Source organism: Stegodyphus dumicola, chromosome 5 (assembly GCF_044657685.1).
Source record: "Stegodyphus dumicola isolate Sdum_Otavi_A_Nest chromosome 5, ASM4465768v1".
Taxonomy (NCBI): domain Eukaryota; kingdom Metazoa; phylum Arthropoda; class Arachnida; order Araneae; family Eresidae; genus Stegodyphus; species Stegodyphus dumicola.
The window spans coordinates 201,011,480-201,029,706 of NC_140772.1; the positions used below are offsets into that span (position 1 = coordinate 201,011,480).

At 32.4% G+C, this 18,227-nt stretch overlaps 1 protein-coding gene across 1 annotated transcript in view; it reads left to right on the forward strand.

Annotated features, from left to right (window-relative positions):
• LOC118202539 (Golgi to ER traffic protein 4 homolog) overlaps window positions 1-18,227 on the forward strand; it is a 61,821-nt gene that overhangs the window by 28,786 nt on the left and 14,808 nt on the right. Inside the window, exons 5-6 of the mRNA XM_035374712.2 lie at window positions 4,821-4,959; window positions 13,595-13,735. Coding sequence (XP_035230603.1) covers window positions 4,821-4,959; window positions 13,595-13,735 — 280 coding nt within the window. The remainder of the gene's footprint in view (window positions 1-4,820; window positions 4,960-13,594; window positions 13,736-18,227) is intronic.

An 18,227-nucleotide genomic window follows, 5' to 3' on the forward strand; every position in this document is an offset into this window, starting at 1 on the left:
ACGAGAAATAGTCAATTAATGCAGGGAAAGTAAATAGGCCGCCTGGTAAGGCAAACTTACAGTAATAAAATAAATAGGGAAATTGCTATTAGTCAAAAAATACATGAACCTTCTAGCGTGAAAAGATATAACTTTTAAAAAAGGAGTAATGGTAAAAATGTCTTAGAAAGAGAAAAAAAGATTAAAATTGGGCCAGTTTGTGACCAAAATTCATAACTACAAAATGTTGAAATAAAACATACCTGAATGAAAGACTTCTTTCTGCTAGAAGCTGTTATATAAAAATGGCCGACATAGGGTGTGGAAAGTAACGACAGAAAAGAGTGAAGAAAATGAGAATTAAATTAACCGATTGGGCGAGACTACGCCAAGGGGCAAAGACACGTCAGGAAGCCAAGTCCAATGAAACGTAACTAACCGAGGGGGAGAGTCCAAAATTATGGGGGGGGAGGGAAATGTGCTGAAGGAAGCTTTTTTTAACATGTTGCCTGTCCTGTGCGAGGTTCAATTTTTGAAAGGAAGGAAAGGTGAATACAAAAAATGGCTAATTTTACTCTTGGTGAATTTGGCCAATGACAGTAGTTGAAATCGGAAAAAATACAGTATTTTGTTAGTAAAAGTCGTAATTCTTCAAGCTAGAGAGCTATCAAGCTGCTTAGAATCGAAATGGGGCCCATAAAATTTAATAATAGGATAGATTTGGCCAGAAAAAGATATCAATTTACATATAATACAAACTAAGAATAAAGGATTGAAGTACTGAGCCAAATGTGGAGAGAAAAAAAAATTTAAGTAGTGAGAGTGATAAGCTAAACATTTTTACATTAGATCACTTATATCAGCCATCCACCATTTACCTTCCTTTTCTTAAGTAAATAATATCATTATCTAATTCAAATAATCTAAAAAAAACAGGTTAATGCCAGCTTTTTTAGGGAATTGTTAATGATTATAAGTATGGTATAAGATTGTCAATTAAGTTGAAGCGCTTCAACTTACAACCACTACCTTTCTCGGATGGAAAGCTGCATTAATCCACGAATTTAAACTTGAGCTCTTTGAACTGCCTAGTTTCAGTAAAGTCCACAATAAGAAACATCTTGAATTGCAAATTAACCTTCTACAAGAAAGCTTTGCCATCACCAAAGTAGAGAAAGCTAGTACAGTACAAAGTCTTTAATCTGGAAGTCCATAATCCGGAATGACCTATAATTCGGACATCAAAGCTACAAACTTTCTGCGCATGCGTAGTGATTACGCATATGCATTTACACATGCGCATAATACCTTTACGCTTGTGCATATGTGTTTAAGCATGCGCGTTTAATGTATAACAAAAGGTGTAAGCTAGGCTAAAATTATCTAATTATCTATTTCAGTTAATGTTGCAGATTGCGCTGTTCCCTAATCTTCTAATTGGATTCAGCTTATTATTTTTTGCAGACTGTTAGAGCAATTTTATAAAAAGTAATCTTGAACTTTCGATTATGTCAAAAATTCTGGAGCTGCCAAAGGATCTACAAAGCGAAAGCATGTTTCGATGTCTATAAAACAAAAAGTGGAATTGCTGCAAAAAATGGATAAAGGCATGAAAAAAATGATAGAGAGGTTAGTGTAAATGAAAAAATTTCGATTGACAAGTTAGTCTGTATTCTCGGCACAGGAATTACAGGACTTGAACAGCGGAACTTTGTAACTGAACAAGAAATTATGTCTGTTTATAGAATTAAAGAGAAAGTATTAGCACATAAAATGAAGCAACTTAAACAACTTACATTAAAAGAAATGTTTAATAAAGTAAACAAATAAATATTAAGCTTTTTTTGTAAATTTTGATGCCCTTTAGATCATAATTGCTCTTTATTTCATAAATTATGGTTTCATATTTTTAATTTTATAATTTCTGTATGACATCTTACCAGATTTAAATTGATGATTTCTATTCCGGAAAAACCCATAATCCGGAATTGCCGAAGTCCTGACGAGTCCAGATTAAAGATTTTGTACTGTAATAATTTTTGTATCATCTGAAAAAAATTTTATGCAACGTACAAGAATTATGAATTACTGGCACCTATACACAAGTCTCTGCCAGCACTAAAATACTTTTGAATAAATTTAATGCACTTCATAAAAGACTTGAGATCTGTCCTAACAAATTTATTAATAGATTTGCCAATATCTATGCACTGCCTAAGTTTCATAAGACACCAGTAAAGTTCAGATATATAGCCAACAGTACCAGAAGTTATTTCAAAGAAATTATCTCTTTGCACAGAAACTTAAACTCATTCAAAGTGTAATTAACAATTTTGATTTTCAAGAGAAGCATTACAATTGGATTATCTCTAACCACGATAAAATTATTGTAACATTAAACTCGCTGGAAATAGAACATATTTAAAATGCTATGATTTTTAAAAACTTTACACTACTTTACCTCTTGAAAAAATTTATAATAGTTTACTTACTTTACCTAATTTATTTCCTCAGATCACTACAATTATTTCTACTGAAAATTGGCAACTGTTCTTAAAAAGTGTACTTTTTAACAATTACATTAAATTTAATAACATCTTTAAGCAAGTCCAAGGTTTCCCAATGGGTGGAAATTTTTCAACAGCAATTTGCAAAATATTCCTGTTTACCCAAGAATATAAGTTTATGACTTCACCTAAAAATTGAAGATTACGAATACTTCCAGCACATCTTTCATTATATAGATGTTGTTATTGCATTTAACAACTTCAACAAAATAGAGAACTCAAGTATTTACCCCCCACTTGCCTCAAGCTAAATGCCACTAATACTGTTCAAAATGATATAGCGTACCTTGATTTGCATATTTTGGATTACAAACTTATCAAAATTTACGACAAGCGCAGAGATTTCAATTTCCTTACACTAAAGTTAATTAATTGGAATTATAATATTTCAAAAAGAGTCATAGTCAACACAATTAATGCGCAACTTCTCAGAATTAAAAGAATCTGTAATAATGCACAACACTTACAAGAAGAAATTTACTGTGTTTTTAATATCTTAATTGACAATCTTATAACACATGCAGTCATTAAAAATTCTCTAAAAAAGGCTGGCATTAACCTGTTTTTTTAGATTATTTGAATTAGATAATGATATTATTTACTTAAGAAAAGGAAGGTAAATGGTGGATGGCTGATTTAAATGATCTAATGTAAAAATGTATAGCTTATCACTCTCACTACTTAAAAAAAATTTTCTCTCCACATTTGGCTCAGTACTTCAATACTTTGTTCTTAATTTGTATTATATGTAAATTGATATCTTTTTCTGGACAAATCTATCCTGTTATTAAATTTTATGGGCCCCATTTCAATCTAAGCAGCTTGATAGCCCTCTAGCTTGAAGAATTACGACTTTTACTAACAAAATACTGTATTTTTTCCAATTTCAACTGTTTTTGGCCAAATTCACCAAGAGTAAAATTAGCCATTCTTTGTATTCGCCTTTCCTTCCTTTCAAAAATTGAACCTCGCACAGGACAGGCACAATGTTAAAAAAAAGCTTCCTTCTACCACATTTCCCTCCCCCCTGTAATTTTGGACTCTTACCCTCGGTTAGTTACGTTTCATTGGACTTGGCTTCCTGACGTGTCTTTCCCCCTTGGCGTAGTCTCGCCCAATCGGTTAATTTAATTCTCATCTTCTTCACTCTTTTCTGTCGTTACTTTCCACACCCTATGTCGGCCATTTTTATATAACAGCTTCTAGCACAAAGAAGTCTTTCATTCAGGTATGTTTTATTTCAACATTTTGTAGTTATGAATTTTGGTCACAAACTGGCCCAATTTTAATCTTTTTTCTCTTTCTAAGACATTTTTACTATTACTCCTTTTTTAAAAGTTATATCTTTTCACACTAGAAGGTTCGTGTATTTTTTGACTAATAGCAATTTCCCTATTTATTTTATTACTGTAAGTTTGCCTTACCAGGCGGCCTATTTACTTTCCCTGCATTAATTGACTATTTCTCGTGTACTGGTTCACAGCGGACGCGTCGGGAAATGGAACAGGGAATTTGACACTTGGTTTAAATTTATATTGGGACTTTTTATGATAAATAATTTGTTGGCTATCAGTCTCAATGCCTGTTTGATGAAACGCGTTCTGGAATTGAGCAGAGTTCGACTATTAATATGCATTTCCCTTGAAAAGTCCATGATGATGTTCGAATTAGGCTAATTATTCCATTTACCACTGCTTGTGGTTCTTATTTTTAATATGATATTTCGTTGTATTTTTTCTCATATGTAATGAGATAGCTTACACTTTATTTTACATACATTTTTACTTTTAAATTCCAATCAAGTTAAGCATTCACCTTTAGCTTTTTCTTTCTTATTTTTGCATATATTCTATGTTTTTACATTTTATATTGCAGTTGGAAATTAATATGTGTTTATACTTATTTGCATAGGAATGAAGTATCACTTTACACATAGGCTATAGCTTGAAGAATTACTTTTTAATTTTATTTTCAAATTTTGCAGCTAAATGTGCAAAATTTTTGTCCTCAGAGGTCCTTTTATATATATATATATATATATATATATATATATATATATATATATATATATATATATTAGCTTTAATATTTCTTTTCATCAAATTGTTTTCCAATACTTATTTATATATTGTGCTATGTATGCATTATGTATGAATTGTTATATTAGTTACCATTGTTGGTTTTGTCTAGTAACATATTCTGTATTGTTTATGGAGAAATGATCCTAATGTTTACCATTTTTCCTTCTTTCTTTTTTTTTTTTTAAAAAAAAAGAAAAAAATTATCAGCAGTCACGGTACCATTTCATTCATTCAACTGATGGTGATGGTTGTGCCACTATGTTGATTGAATACCACATAACAAAGGGTTATCCAAGTGAAGTGGATTTATTTATAGCGCAGACAGTGCTTCAGTAAGTTTTTTCTTCCCTCAATGTATATGAAATGGAAGTTTTTGATTTAAATTTTGTTTTTAATTTTTGCATGTCAAAATTAAAATGTTCTCGTCTATTTTGATAACTGTATGAAATTTTTAAAAAATATTATCAGAAATTATTCGTGTCAATATTTTTAAATGAATGCACAGTATTTTTTTTATTTTTAGGATAGAAATTTTAAATATAATAATATATATAAATATTCAGTCTGCAGGAAAGTTCTGTCCATTTCTCTTAACAACCATTTTCGACATTGTAAGCACATGTTTATTTGGCACATGTTCAGCTCTGTATTTGTATCGATTTAGGTGGTCAAGTGTACGTAGCAAATTAACTAAAGCAAAGTTGATTAAGTTCATTTACACCACTGTATTTTATCGAGTTTCAACAAGGAAAAAATGCTACGAAAGAATGTAGAAATTTATTAAAAGTGTTTAACGAAGGTACCGTTTTTGATAGGACATGCAGAAGATGGTTCGGAAAATTATAAATAGGTGATTTCGATCTTTCTGATAAGCCATGTTCTGGGCGACCATCTTTGATTGACGGCGATGTTTTTAAGACGTGTTGGAGCAAGATCCTTTTCTGACAACATAGGAGATCACAGAAAGGCCTAATTCAGCTTGGCAAACCATTTCAGACCATGTTCGGACAAATTGCCCTCATGCTGCCAAGAAGGCATTAATAATAATGGCAATTATGTTATTTAATAAAGTTTATTGATAATAAGAAAAATTTGTATTTTGTTTTATTCCAAAAACGGACAGAACTTTCTGGTGAACCGAATTATATAAATTGTTTAAGTTTATTAAATATATACAGTACAAAGTTCGTAATCCGGACTCGTTGGGACTTCAGCGATTAGGGGTTTTTCTGGTTTATAGATAATCAGTTTAAATCTGGTAAGATGACATGCAGAAATTATACAATTAAAAATATGAAACTGTAATTTATGAAATAAAGAGCAATTATGATCTAAAGAGTATCAAAATTTACAGAAAAAAGGCTTAATATTTATATGTTTACTTTATTAAACATTTTTTTTAATATAAGTTGTTTAAGTTGCTTCGTTTTATGTTTATGTGCGTTTTCTCTTTAATTCTATAAACAGACATAATTTCTTGTTCAGTTACAAAGTTCCGCTGTTCAAGTCCTGTAATTGCTGTGTCAAGAATATCGACTAACTTGTCAATTGAAATTTTTTTTGTTTTCAATAACCTCTCTGTCACTTTCTTCATTATCAGAAGTGGTATTTTCTGGATCTAGAACCATACTACAGATTTCGCCGTCCGTTGATTGCTTGATGATTGGGGCATTGTCATCACAATGAAAAACTTTTGTTATATCATCTTCATTTATTACCGCTTCTCCACATTTCTTTACAAAATCCAATAACTGGAAAATTTCACCTTTAGTTTGCAATGTCCGAAAACCTTCAAATTCGCGGCTATCATCTTCATTGTCCTCACCATGAAATATGGTAGCTGGCCATAAATTATGCCAATCATTTTTTAACGTATCTGCAGACACATCCTCCCAATACACATGCGTAAAGCATACAAAAAAAAGTTTGTGCCTTTGAGGTCCGGATTATAGATCATTCCGCATAATGGATGCTCAGAATGTATATAAATTTATTCCGATTCTTACTTTATAAATGTTTGTTCTTTTTTTTATCATTTATCATTGTTTTTGCCTAATACTTGAGCTGTTTTATATGTTTGGATTGATCTTTCCAATAAAGCCATATGTAAAAACATATATAAATTGCTTTGGTTTATGTGTAGCTGTTATATATATATCGTTTTATTATTTTAAATAAATTGAAGTAAGTTAATCTATTCAGGCATCATCAAAAGCGGCTGTCTGTGACTTTGGAAGCTGTTAAATGATGGCTATATAACATGAAAATTCATGACTGATTTATTTTTTTTAAATACTGTGTCTGCAGTTTTTATCATTTTATTTTGTAACTAACTAAAGAATGATCTGCTCATAACTTCTGCCAGAATGATTAGCAACATCGCCACCAACTTTCATATTCAACCAGATTTCATAGTTGGTTCAGACATCAAAGCCATATTTCGTAGGCCTTAAGGCCTGAAAAATACATTTGCTTTGATGTCCGAAATGCATTTTTTCCCCAAAAAATCTTGTATAATTTTAAATGTAGTTTTTTGATATTCTAATTTGTAAACAAACAAGATGTTTAGTTTTATAATTTTACAGCAGAAAATTTTCCCATTGATTTGGCTTTTATGATAAACTGTACAGAATATGGCATTTCCAGAGCTTTCCGGGTATTCAAGCTTTTACTGTATGATGAATTTTCATGTACTATGATAATGTACTGTTATTAAATGAAAGAGGGCAATTAATTAAACCTTCGTATGACACAAGATTTAATTCCAGGCAGAAGGTATGGTTAATTTATCGGCTTTATTATCTCTGAAAATGTAATCTAGTGAACTCTGCAGTGGTGCTTTAAAAGCTACAATTCAATTTACTTTTATGTATATGTGTTTTCTTGTCAGTAACTCAAATAAAAAGTACCTACATTGTGTGTGCCGATCTCCTACCTAAGCTAACCAGCATGCATCCTAACATAAAAGAGCTGTGTAAGAATTGGCATCTATTCATTTCATCAAATTTGAATGCCAATATTTATTTTAGTTAATAAGGAAATTTTTTATTAAAACTCTCATAACCTTAAATTATTAAAAATTAATTAAAATTTGTTTTTGCTTATTTAATTATGCCCAAATTTATCGTTAACTACCTCAAAATAATGATACTGCATGAAATATCCAATAATTCTAATCCATTTTTGCAGAGAATATGTGAAAGACAAGCTCAATTAGCATTATACAATCCAAAGTGATTAAACGATTTTTGACATGCAAATTAAGACATTCCAACATCATGCAAATTGTATATATGAGTGAATTTCTGCAGTATAAAGTTTGATTTCAGTGTGTAAGGAATCAAAATGGTTTATTATAGCTCTGAAGTATCATTTGGAAGAATCTATGGAGTGGAAAATCTGTTGACCATTTAAAAGAGGGCAAAAAATCGTGGGAGCAGTGCGATGTGTGAATATTTCAAAGCAGACAGTCTCTGCATTATGGAACATATTTCAGAACTCTCGAACTATTGTAAGGAGGGATGGATGGACAAGGTAGTTAATGAATAACAACTGCTTCTCAAAACCACTATCCACCAATAACTGCTCATCGTAACAGGAAGTTTACTACTCTACAGTCAAGTTCAGAACTTGCAACTGCCACTGAAATTGCTGTATCACAGCAAATTGTATACAGAAGGCTGAGAAAAGCCTTTCTTTAATGAAAAACACACATTTTAATTGGCATAATGAACATCAGATCTTTAGTGAATACCAATTGTCCCATGTTCTCTCTACTGATGAGTCGAGGTTTAATTTAACATCTGATTTTAAATGTGTTTACATGTAGAGGAAGTCAGGAACATGAAATCTTCCTTTGATTCTTCCATGAAAGCTCTATTATGGAACGTGACCGTTTCAATAATGCAAATATGATGGTATGAGAAAGGGGAATAATGATCAGTGGATGTATGCTCCCACACATTTTCAACTGCGGATCTTTGACTGGCCAGATATTGGAATGAGGTAATATTAAACTTTACATTAAAGTTTTCATATGGATCTGAATTTTTATTTATGGACAATAATGCTTATCCACATCGAGCAGATCTTGATAAATTCCTTGAAAATGAAGACACTTAGCGAATACCGTGGGTAGCAAAATCTCCTCATCTTAACCAGATAGAACTTGCAGGACTATTTGGGGAAAGTAGTGCAAGGAGATATCCTCCTTCTAGAAATGTAAATGTTCTGAAGACGATATTGCTGGAGGAGTGGAATTGAATTCCCCAAACTGTGACTAACAATTTTATTGTCAATATGATAGCACATGGTGTTATGCATGCACTAGTCGGGAGAATATTTGTTTTTATCCTGAGCTCTCCTTGTAGCATAGTAGAATGACATTTATTATTTCATGCTATAGTTTTATATGATAAGCAGTGCTGATAAATGTTCCCTTTGTATGTATGTGTTATGTTATGTACCATTCCACATAAATTCATAAAATTGTAATTCACAGTTTCTGAGAAATCCATGGTTTCATACTTGTAAAGATAATATTGGACAAGTGTAAAAGTATATTGATAGAAACTTAAGCTAAAATAATTGCTTTCAAATGTGGAAAAGTAATGTTCTCCTGAGAATATTCTGATTTATATAAGTGGCCCTCACTTGAAGAAAGTTTGAGAATCACTGTCTAGACTAACCTTATTTTTCAGGAACAAATTTCAATCATAAAAAAATCTTAAGTTTGACAGTATCTTTGTTGATTACCATAGAACCTAGCCATTCAAATTATTCTGATTGTGGCAATAACTTCAATTGATTTGCAACTCTTAAAATTTTTAGTTTGGCACTTAAATATTTCTACTAACATTAATACCGTACAAAGTCCGAACTCCGGACTGGTTGGGACTTTGCCGATTCTGGATTCGGGATTTTTCCAGATAATAGATCATCTATTTAAATCTGGTAAGATGGCATGCAGAAATTATGCAGTTAAAATATGAAATCGTAATTTATGAAATAAAGAGCAATTATGATCTAAAGGGCATCAAATTTACAAGAAAAAAAAAAAAAAAAAAGCTTAATATTTATTTGTTTACTTTATTAAACATTTCTTTCAATGTAAGTTGTTTAATATGCTTCCACAAAAAGTTCCTTTTTCTTTTTCTTGGGCCATATACAGTGGACTTTCCAATGCCATACTCCTTGCATAATTTTGAGATGGATATGCCTTTATCCATTTTTTGCAGCAATTCCACTTTTTGTTTAATGGACATCCAAACATGGTTTTGCTTTGTAGATCCTTTGCCAACTCCAGAATTGGAAACTCTTTTCGATATAATCGAAACTTCAAGCTTAGTTGTTATAAAATTCCCGTAATAATAACAATCTGCAAAAAATAATAAGCTGGATTGAATTAGAAGATCAGGAGCAGCGTAGTCTGCTACATTAATTGAAATACCTTAGAATCAATAAAGATAATTTTAGCCTAGCTTAGTAGTGTCCATTATACATTATTGGCTGTGTATCACAAGATTGATGATGAAAGCCAAGTTGTTTCGCTAAATTATGTCTTCCTCCTATTGTGTACTGAATTAACCCTGAATTGTATTAGTTATTTACTATACCTATGTTTATTTCTTGCACATGCTTAACTAATCTGAGTCCTGAATAAATAAACTCTCACATATATTTAAGGCTTTATCTAGGTCCGGTGCTCGATACCACTTGGTGCAGTCTCTATGGGTCCTAAATTCTGTTATACAAAACGCTTTCCTAAGTTCTAAATTTTCACTGTGCCTAAACTTTGGATCCCAGTGCTTTCCCTAAATCATAAAAACTTCTCATCCCTTAATTTTGCCGCTTGGTGCTTCCCCTAAATTCTGCCGTCCAGTGCCGACGTATTCTGCCGCCGCTTTTGGGTTTATGGTAAATAGCATATTAGTTATTCTTAATTAAAATAGCACTAAATGTAATCTTTTGGCCTATGAGTTTCAAGCGTAATGTTAGCATAAAAGGTTGCCATACTCTTGTTATTCAATTACTAATATAAAAAAAAGTTTAAACATCACAGCATTAGTTATTCCTGAAGCCCTCATGTATTGATAAACATGCGATGATGAAAGCAAAATATAATAAATAATGACTTGCCAGGTCAGTGTCAGGGATATAAAATAGGTGAATGTTTCGGTTTGAGATGTATGCCATGTAGATACTCAGCTACGGAACACCAAATTATTAATCTAACAAATTTATGCTTACATGATTATTTCTCCATAATGAGGTATTTTATGTAGTGCCTGAGTGAAATTAAGAATCAGACTTTTTAAGTAAACATCTCCACAGGTTTTATTATGGAAGGAAAAATTAAATGTGCATGCATAAAGCATTAAGAAAAAAAAAAAAAAATGTTTGTGGCTTGGAGATTAGGATTTTAGATTATTCAGGATAATTGACATCCGGATTTTGGACTTTGTACTGTATGTTACTTTTACTGATAGTAAGTTTGGCTATCCGTAGTGAACAGTAACACACTTAACAGTCTTTCTTTTTCCCACCTTAAATTGTATTTGTGGAAGATTTGCAAGTTCTGAATGCGTAGGTTTTGAAAGAACTTTTTTTTTTTTTTTTTTTAAATGTCTTAGTAAGCAGAATTAGAGCTGCTGTTTTTCAGTTACATATCTCTTTAAAACACCATTCTTTGTCTGTGCATGTAACAAAACAATATGCAGAATTCATGTCAATGCAGAACCAAGCATTCACTTGCAATTATAAAGAACTTAACTAAGAAGACTATCCACAGAAAAGCAACCAACAATGATTTAAATATTTTTATATTGCCTTACTTAGGCATACAGTGCACTAGTTACATAATAACAAAATTGAATTGTAATTACCTTCCGAAAAAAAAAATAATATCTGATGTGTACACCACATGACTTCTTTGTACGGAATATTAAATTATACGCATATTTCCTTGCATTTTATTTAAACTTATTAGATTGAATTAAAGCTACTTCGCCGACAGCTCATAAACCACAATAGAATAAATGCATTTTTTAAAATTCACTTTGTTTACCATAGCGACACTCTGGCACTAGGTTTACTTAACAGTATTATATTTCATTCATATTATAACTCAGAATGCACAAAATGTATATCATTTAAAGAATTATCTAATCGTTGCCACATGTTCTATTCAAATACTATAATAAAGCTAGAACTATGTATAAAAGAAATTAAGCAAACAAAACAAAAAAGAAACAATTTTTCACAGACGATTGAGTATTTCTCATTTAATTAATTCAGTTCTCACTTTGCAAGAAGGCAAAAATACATAAAAACTCAAAATATCTATATTAAAAATAACGAAGTAAATCTCAAATGCTTATTTCCTTGAAAATATTCCAGAAAGAAATAAGCATGATTTAATTGGCAATAATAAATGAATGCGTCATCTTTGTTGTTACGAAGCTAAGTTTCTCTAGATTGGCAACAAATTCACTAATCTCCTGTTTCAAATGTAAACATCAATGGCCGCCATTAAAAAAAGACTTGACGGCAATTAAACAACTTTAAAATTGCTGATAATTCTAAAAATATTGCACACATATTTAGTAAAGGCATAAAATCCTTAACCGGAAGATAAAAACAACATAATTCAATCATTTTTAAAGCAAAAAATGTACAATTTACAAACATATAAGAGTAAAGAAACTGAGATCACTGAGCCGGCTAACAGAGTGGATATATATATAAATATATTTATATATGTTTGGTGCGGCCGATTGCAACCAAAATACGAGGTGCACATCTACATGTTATAGCAGTCCTATATACTATATAAAGAACTTATTACAAAATTTCAACGTTCTGAGGCTACTCGTTTTTGAGTTATGCGAGATATGTACGTACACACGCACGTACGTACATACAGACGCCACGAAAAATTCTCTTCAGAATTAATTTTAAAGCAGTTTTGTAATTTTTTTGAAGGAAAAGAGTATTTTATTCTGTCCTTACGTACAGATATCACGCAAAAACATCGTTAAATTGCATTCGATAGTGGTCAAAATGGATATTTTCGTTGAAATATGCTGCCTGAAACTTTTTGCGATTTGAATTGAATTGCATGTAATAATTTACTTACAGGGACAGAATTTATTCTAACAACATTAATAATGAATGCTCTCTGCAATAATATAAAATATCTTTTGTAATATTAGTCGGCATGATTTTATTAACTTTTAAAGAATCTTTATATATAGTATCACACTGAGGGAAGACAATTACAAAAAAAAAAAAAAAAAAAAACCATTTCATTGGCATTGCAGAGTATCTTTTTCCTTCCCATGTAATATTATTCTTAAACATCATTAACTGATAAGACATAGGATAAGCATAAGGGGCTATGCTAGAGGAGTTGATTCAAGAAATGTTTGGAAAATGTTTAGGATAACTGTGCTAGACTTTTCCTTCTGAGATTTTTATCTGTTCCTGCTACTTCAAATTATCTCACTCAATGTATGAGTTCTCTTCTTTGGAGGCTTTCAAACAGCTGTTTGATAATTTCTTTACAAATAAACCTAGCAACTCTTTTAAAAGAGGAATTTACCAGCAGTTGGGGAGATGACAAAAAGGCATAAAAAATGTTGCATATGTGCCACAATGAAATTCTGTTATTTTTTGTACAACTTCATTTATATTTATCATGAAAGAAAAAAAAAAAAAAAAAAAAGGCAGAACTTTTTGGATGACCCAATAGTTCTTGAGCTTAAAATCAAATTCTGCAGTGCAGCATAAAAATAGGTCTAAGGAAGCTTATTTTTCATTTCTTTGGCTTTTTAGTATATAATTGGAATTAGAATATTCTATCATGCAACTTATAATGATGATGTGAATTTTTTCCAACATTGTATTTTTAAGTTCCTAGAAAATTTTGTTAAATTTTCTTAGTTTTAATGTTTCCTCTTCTTTTAGGTACTTGTGCCTTAAAAATAAATCTACAGCATCAACTGCATTTCATGCATATACAGAAAAGCACCCAGGTGTTACTTCGGGGTTTCCATTTTTGCTTCCCCTTCTAAATTTTCTTCAATTTTTATTACAAGCTATTGAAAGGTTTGTATATATAAGCATTGTATTTTTATTACATTTAATCGTATTCAATATGTGTTTACAATATATACACTGACTACCAATAAGTATTTGGACACCTGTGATAGAAAAGAAAAACTAACTTTATTCAAAATCAATAGTTGGTAGAGCTTCTATGAGAGGTAATTACAGCGTGGACCCTCCGGGGCATACTTTCCACAAGTCTTTGTATGACAGCTAGTGGTATTTTCTTCCACTCGGCTTGGAGAAGACATAGAAGTTCCTTCACCGATTTTGCACAGGTAGTACACCCCTGAATTCGGCGATGCAACTTGTCCCAGAGGTTCTCGATAGGGTTCAGGTCTGGACTGTGGGCAGGCCAGCCCATTCGATGAACTCCATTGGCCCCATACCAAGCCTTGGTTAACGTCGAAACATGAAACTGGCATTGCCGTCCTGAAAGTAACAGGGGTCGAACCCGTAAAACTGCCACAACGTAGGAAGCACATTGTCATCCAAAACAGTGCAGTAGGCATCGGAGTTCAGCTCACCATGAATGGGGACCAAGGGTCCCAGCCATACCAGGAGAAACACCCCCAGACCATTATTCCACCTCCGCCAAACTTGACTGTTGGCACAATGCATTTTACAGGAGACGTTCTCCAGGTAGACGCCAGACCCAGACCCTGCCATCCGAACGATAAGGTTGAACCTTGATTCGTCACTCCAAAGAACCCATTTCCACTGATCTACGGTCCAATTTCTATGTGCTTTGCACCACATTAACTGAGTAACTCGGTTGGACTTTATGATCAAAGGCTTATGGGCAGCAGCACGACCATGAAAACCAAGCAGATGTGCTTCCTTACAGCTGGTATTCATTGAAACAATACTCCCGGATGCCTGTTGAAACTCCTCGCGGATGAGGGCCATCGGTTGGGTGCGGTTCTTCCGAATTTCTCTGGGCAGCACTTTTCGGTTTCTATCTCCCAGTTTCGTTTGTCTGCCGACTTGGGGCACATTCCGACAATCACCGCTCACCTTCCACTTCTTAATCACATAGGCCACTGTTGATTTCGGGTACTTCAGATGGCTAGATATGTCCCTTAAGGATCGGCCACATTTGTTATACCCGATAATTATACCTTTTTCGAAATCAGAGAGCTCCGAACTGCGAGGCATCATGCATGCGACTAAAGCCGATGCTGTTTCCTACACGATATATACCAGCAGAGTTCGTTACCTACCTTAGGACTGCAGATATCGTCATTTGCATAGGTGTCCAAATACTTATTGGTAGTCAGTGTATTTCTGAATGTTTATTTGATTTCTGAATTATGTACAAAAGAATATTTTATTAATATTATAAAAATTTTTCGTTTTTAATTAAATTGTACAACCGCTGTCCAGAGTTGTATTCTCTTAAAATATCAAAGAGTGAAAAAATTTTGTTTATGCTAAAGTTAAGTATGCTTTTTTATATATTCATAAACTTCTAACAGAATTCATGCTCAAAACCAATTCTTGTAATATATTTTTATTTAACCAGGCTGATTTAATTTTAACTGTCCAAGTAGCTAAGCTTATATATTTGTTTAACTTAATATAAGCTTTATATATCTGTTTATATTTGGCAGTGAAATGAAAGAAAAATATCTGATGTGTACACCATATGACTTCCTTGTACAGAATATTAAATTATATGCATGTTTTCCTGAATTTCATGTAAATTTATTGAATTTAATTAAATCTACTTCACCGATAGTGCATAAACCACAATAGAATAAATGCGCTTTTTAAAATTCACCATATTTATTTGCCATAGTAATACTCTGGTGCTAGGTTCACTTAACAGCTTACATCTCATTCATTTTGTAACTCAGAATGCAGAAAAAAATTATATCATCTGATGAATTATCTAATCATTGCCACATGTTCTATTCAAATACTATAATAAATCTAAAACCATGTATGAAAGAAATTAAACAAATAAAATATGACCAGTTGTTCAGAGACGATTCTGCACTACTTACCTAATATGCATGCGCTACTCGTAAACATTCTGCTCTGTCCAAAACAGAATGGTGGCAGTATTTTCTGTTAATATGAAATGCTTATTTCCTCGAATTTCATTAGAGATGTATTTCTCATTCAATTAATTCAGTTCTCACTTCATGGCAAGGCAAAAATAATGAAAACACAAAATATCTTCATTAAAAGTTTAAAGATATAAGAAAACATAAAACACCAAAAACAGTTAAAAAATTTTTTTGACAATTAAAATTAGTTTCTACACAAAAGCAAGCAATTCAGCCAGCGTGCAAGAAGACAGATTTTTCAGTGCACGAAACTGAATGTTTACTTTTGGTTTCACTCGGCAAAAAGACACTGAAGGCTTAGAAACTAATTAAATTTGTTGTGGACGCTATGCTGTCAATATATGGGATAATTTAATAATCTACATGATAATTCCAGAATGGATTAAGCATAATTTAATTCACAATAATAAAAGAAGACATTACTTTGTGAAGCTTAGTTTCTGTAGATTGGCAACAAATCTACTATTCTGCTGAATTTCAAATGTAAACAAATATGGCTGCCAAGGGAATAAAAATTAGGCTTAGCCGCACTTAAACAACTTTTAAATTGTTGATAATTATACAACTAAAACATGAAGGTTAATGAAAGGCATAAAAACCTTAACGGGAAGATAAGAACAATGTAATTCAATCATTTTTAAAGCAAAAAATGCACAATTTACAAACATATAAGAATAAAGAAACTGAGCTCGCTGAGCAGAGTAACAGTGGATCTAAAAAATTGGCAAAAATTTTATATACTTTTGATATGGCCGATTGCAACCAAAAATGGAGGAGCACATCTATGTGTTATACCAGCCCCTCATACAAAATTTTAACATCCTAAGGCTATTTCTTTTTGAGTTATGCAAGATACATACATATGCACGTACACACGCCACATAAAAGTCTATTTTAAATCAGTTTTATAATTCGTTTGGGAAAAAAAGAGTCCCTTAGTCTGTCCTTAAGTACAGATGACACACAAAAACATAGATTGCTTTCGATAGCAATCAAAATGCATATTTTCATTGAAATATACCTAAAATTATTTGCAATTACTTCATACAAAGAAGTAAAAAGAGTCCTGCTACAAAGTTTTAAATGCTTATTTTAGAGTTATAATTAAGAAAATGTCTCTTACTCATGACTATTTTGGGAACCTTTAGTGATTTAAGACAGATATATGCACTGCTTCTTCATGGCACAAGTTATTCTACTCTGAACTTCGTCCTATGGAGTAAATATTTTTTGTCATTTTTTGAGAACTTTAAATTCTGCTATATATTTCTTTAAATATAACATCCTCACACCATTGTACATTATTTTAGCTCCACCTGAATGAATGACAGGTGAATGGTAGAAATTCGTCCTGGGTTTGAACTTGGGCAAAAGTGGTGCCTGCATGGTTAGTTTTCATGGTTTTCCCTATGTGTGATGTAATTGTCCTGGGTTTGAACTTGGGCAAAAGGGGTGCCTGCATGGTTAGTTTTCATGGTTTTCCCTATGTGTGATGTAGTCGTCCTGGGTTTGAACTTGGGCAAAAGGGGTGCCTGCATGGTTAGTTTTCATGGTTTTCCCTATGCGTGATGTAGTTATAGACTTTGTGATTGATTTCTGCATTGGTGGATTATCTCTTGTTATCAGTGATTTAACTTTGGAAACAGTGTGTACCTTTTTCAGGCATTTAGTCTTCTTTTGAGGTAGAAGTAATGATTGATGTTTGTTTTTTTTTTTTTTTTTTTTTTCTCTCTTTTAGATTAATAATGTTGCCAAAGTTGCCAACTCTCCCGATTTTCGACCGATCTCCCGCCAACCCGATTTACAATATATTTCTCCCGACTTTTTCTTATTTTAAAAATTTCTCACGATTTTTATGGAACTTGGCTTAATACTTTGTTATATGAACAAAAGTGATTTTGGACGTCTGAAAGCAATTGAATTTTCTCTAGATTATATCTAAAACAAAACCTTAAGAATCAGATAACTTCTGCTTTGTGAGTGAGAGCATTATACGTATCCCAGAAACGTCGTTCTCCAGTTCTCCAATGGGCATCGAACTCCACTGCGTGTCAGCTGGCATATATTAGCCAATGAGGACAAGGCAAAGAATGTGTATTGTTAAGAAGGAAAGCTTCGCAGTAGCAGGAGTGGCTCCCTCCGAACGAAAAGGGACACAACTGCGCATGCGTGAAATATCTGTCGCCGAAAAGCGCCAAAGCTCGAAGCTGATGTCGAAGTTCAACAGGTTCGACGGTCACGTTTATCAAGAGTTTCTGTGTGACTCCATTTTTTTCCCAACATATTGACAGATATAAAATCAGACCACAAACTGCGATATGGATAATACAAGTTCAACTAGTAAAGCAAAAAAGCACGAAAATTCGAGTTTAAATTATCGCGAAAAGTCAAAGAACGATTCATCTTAACCCTTATTC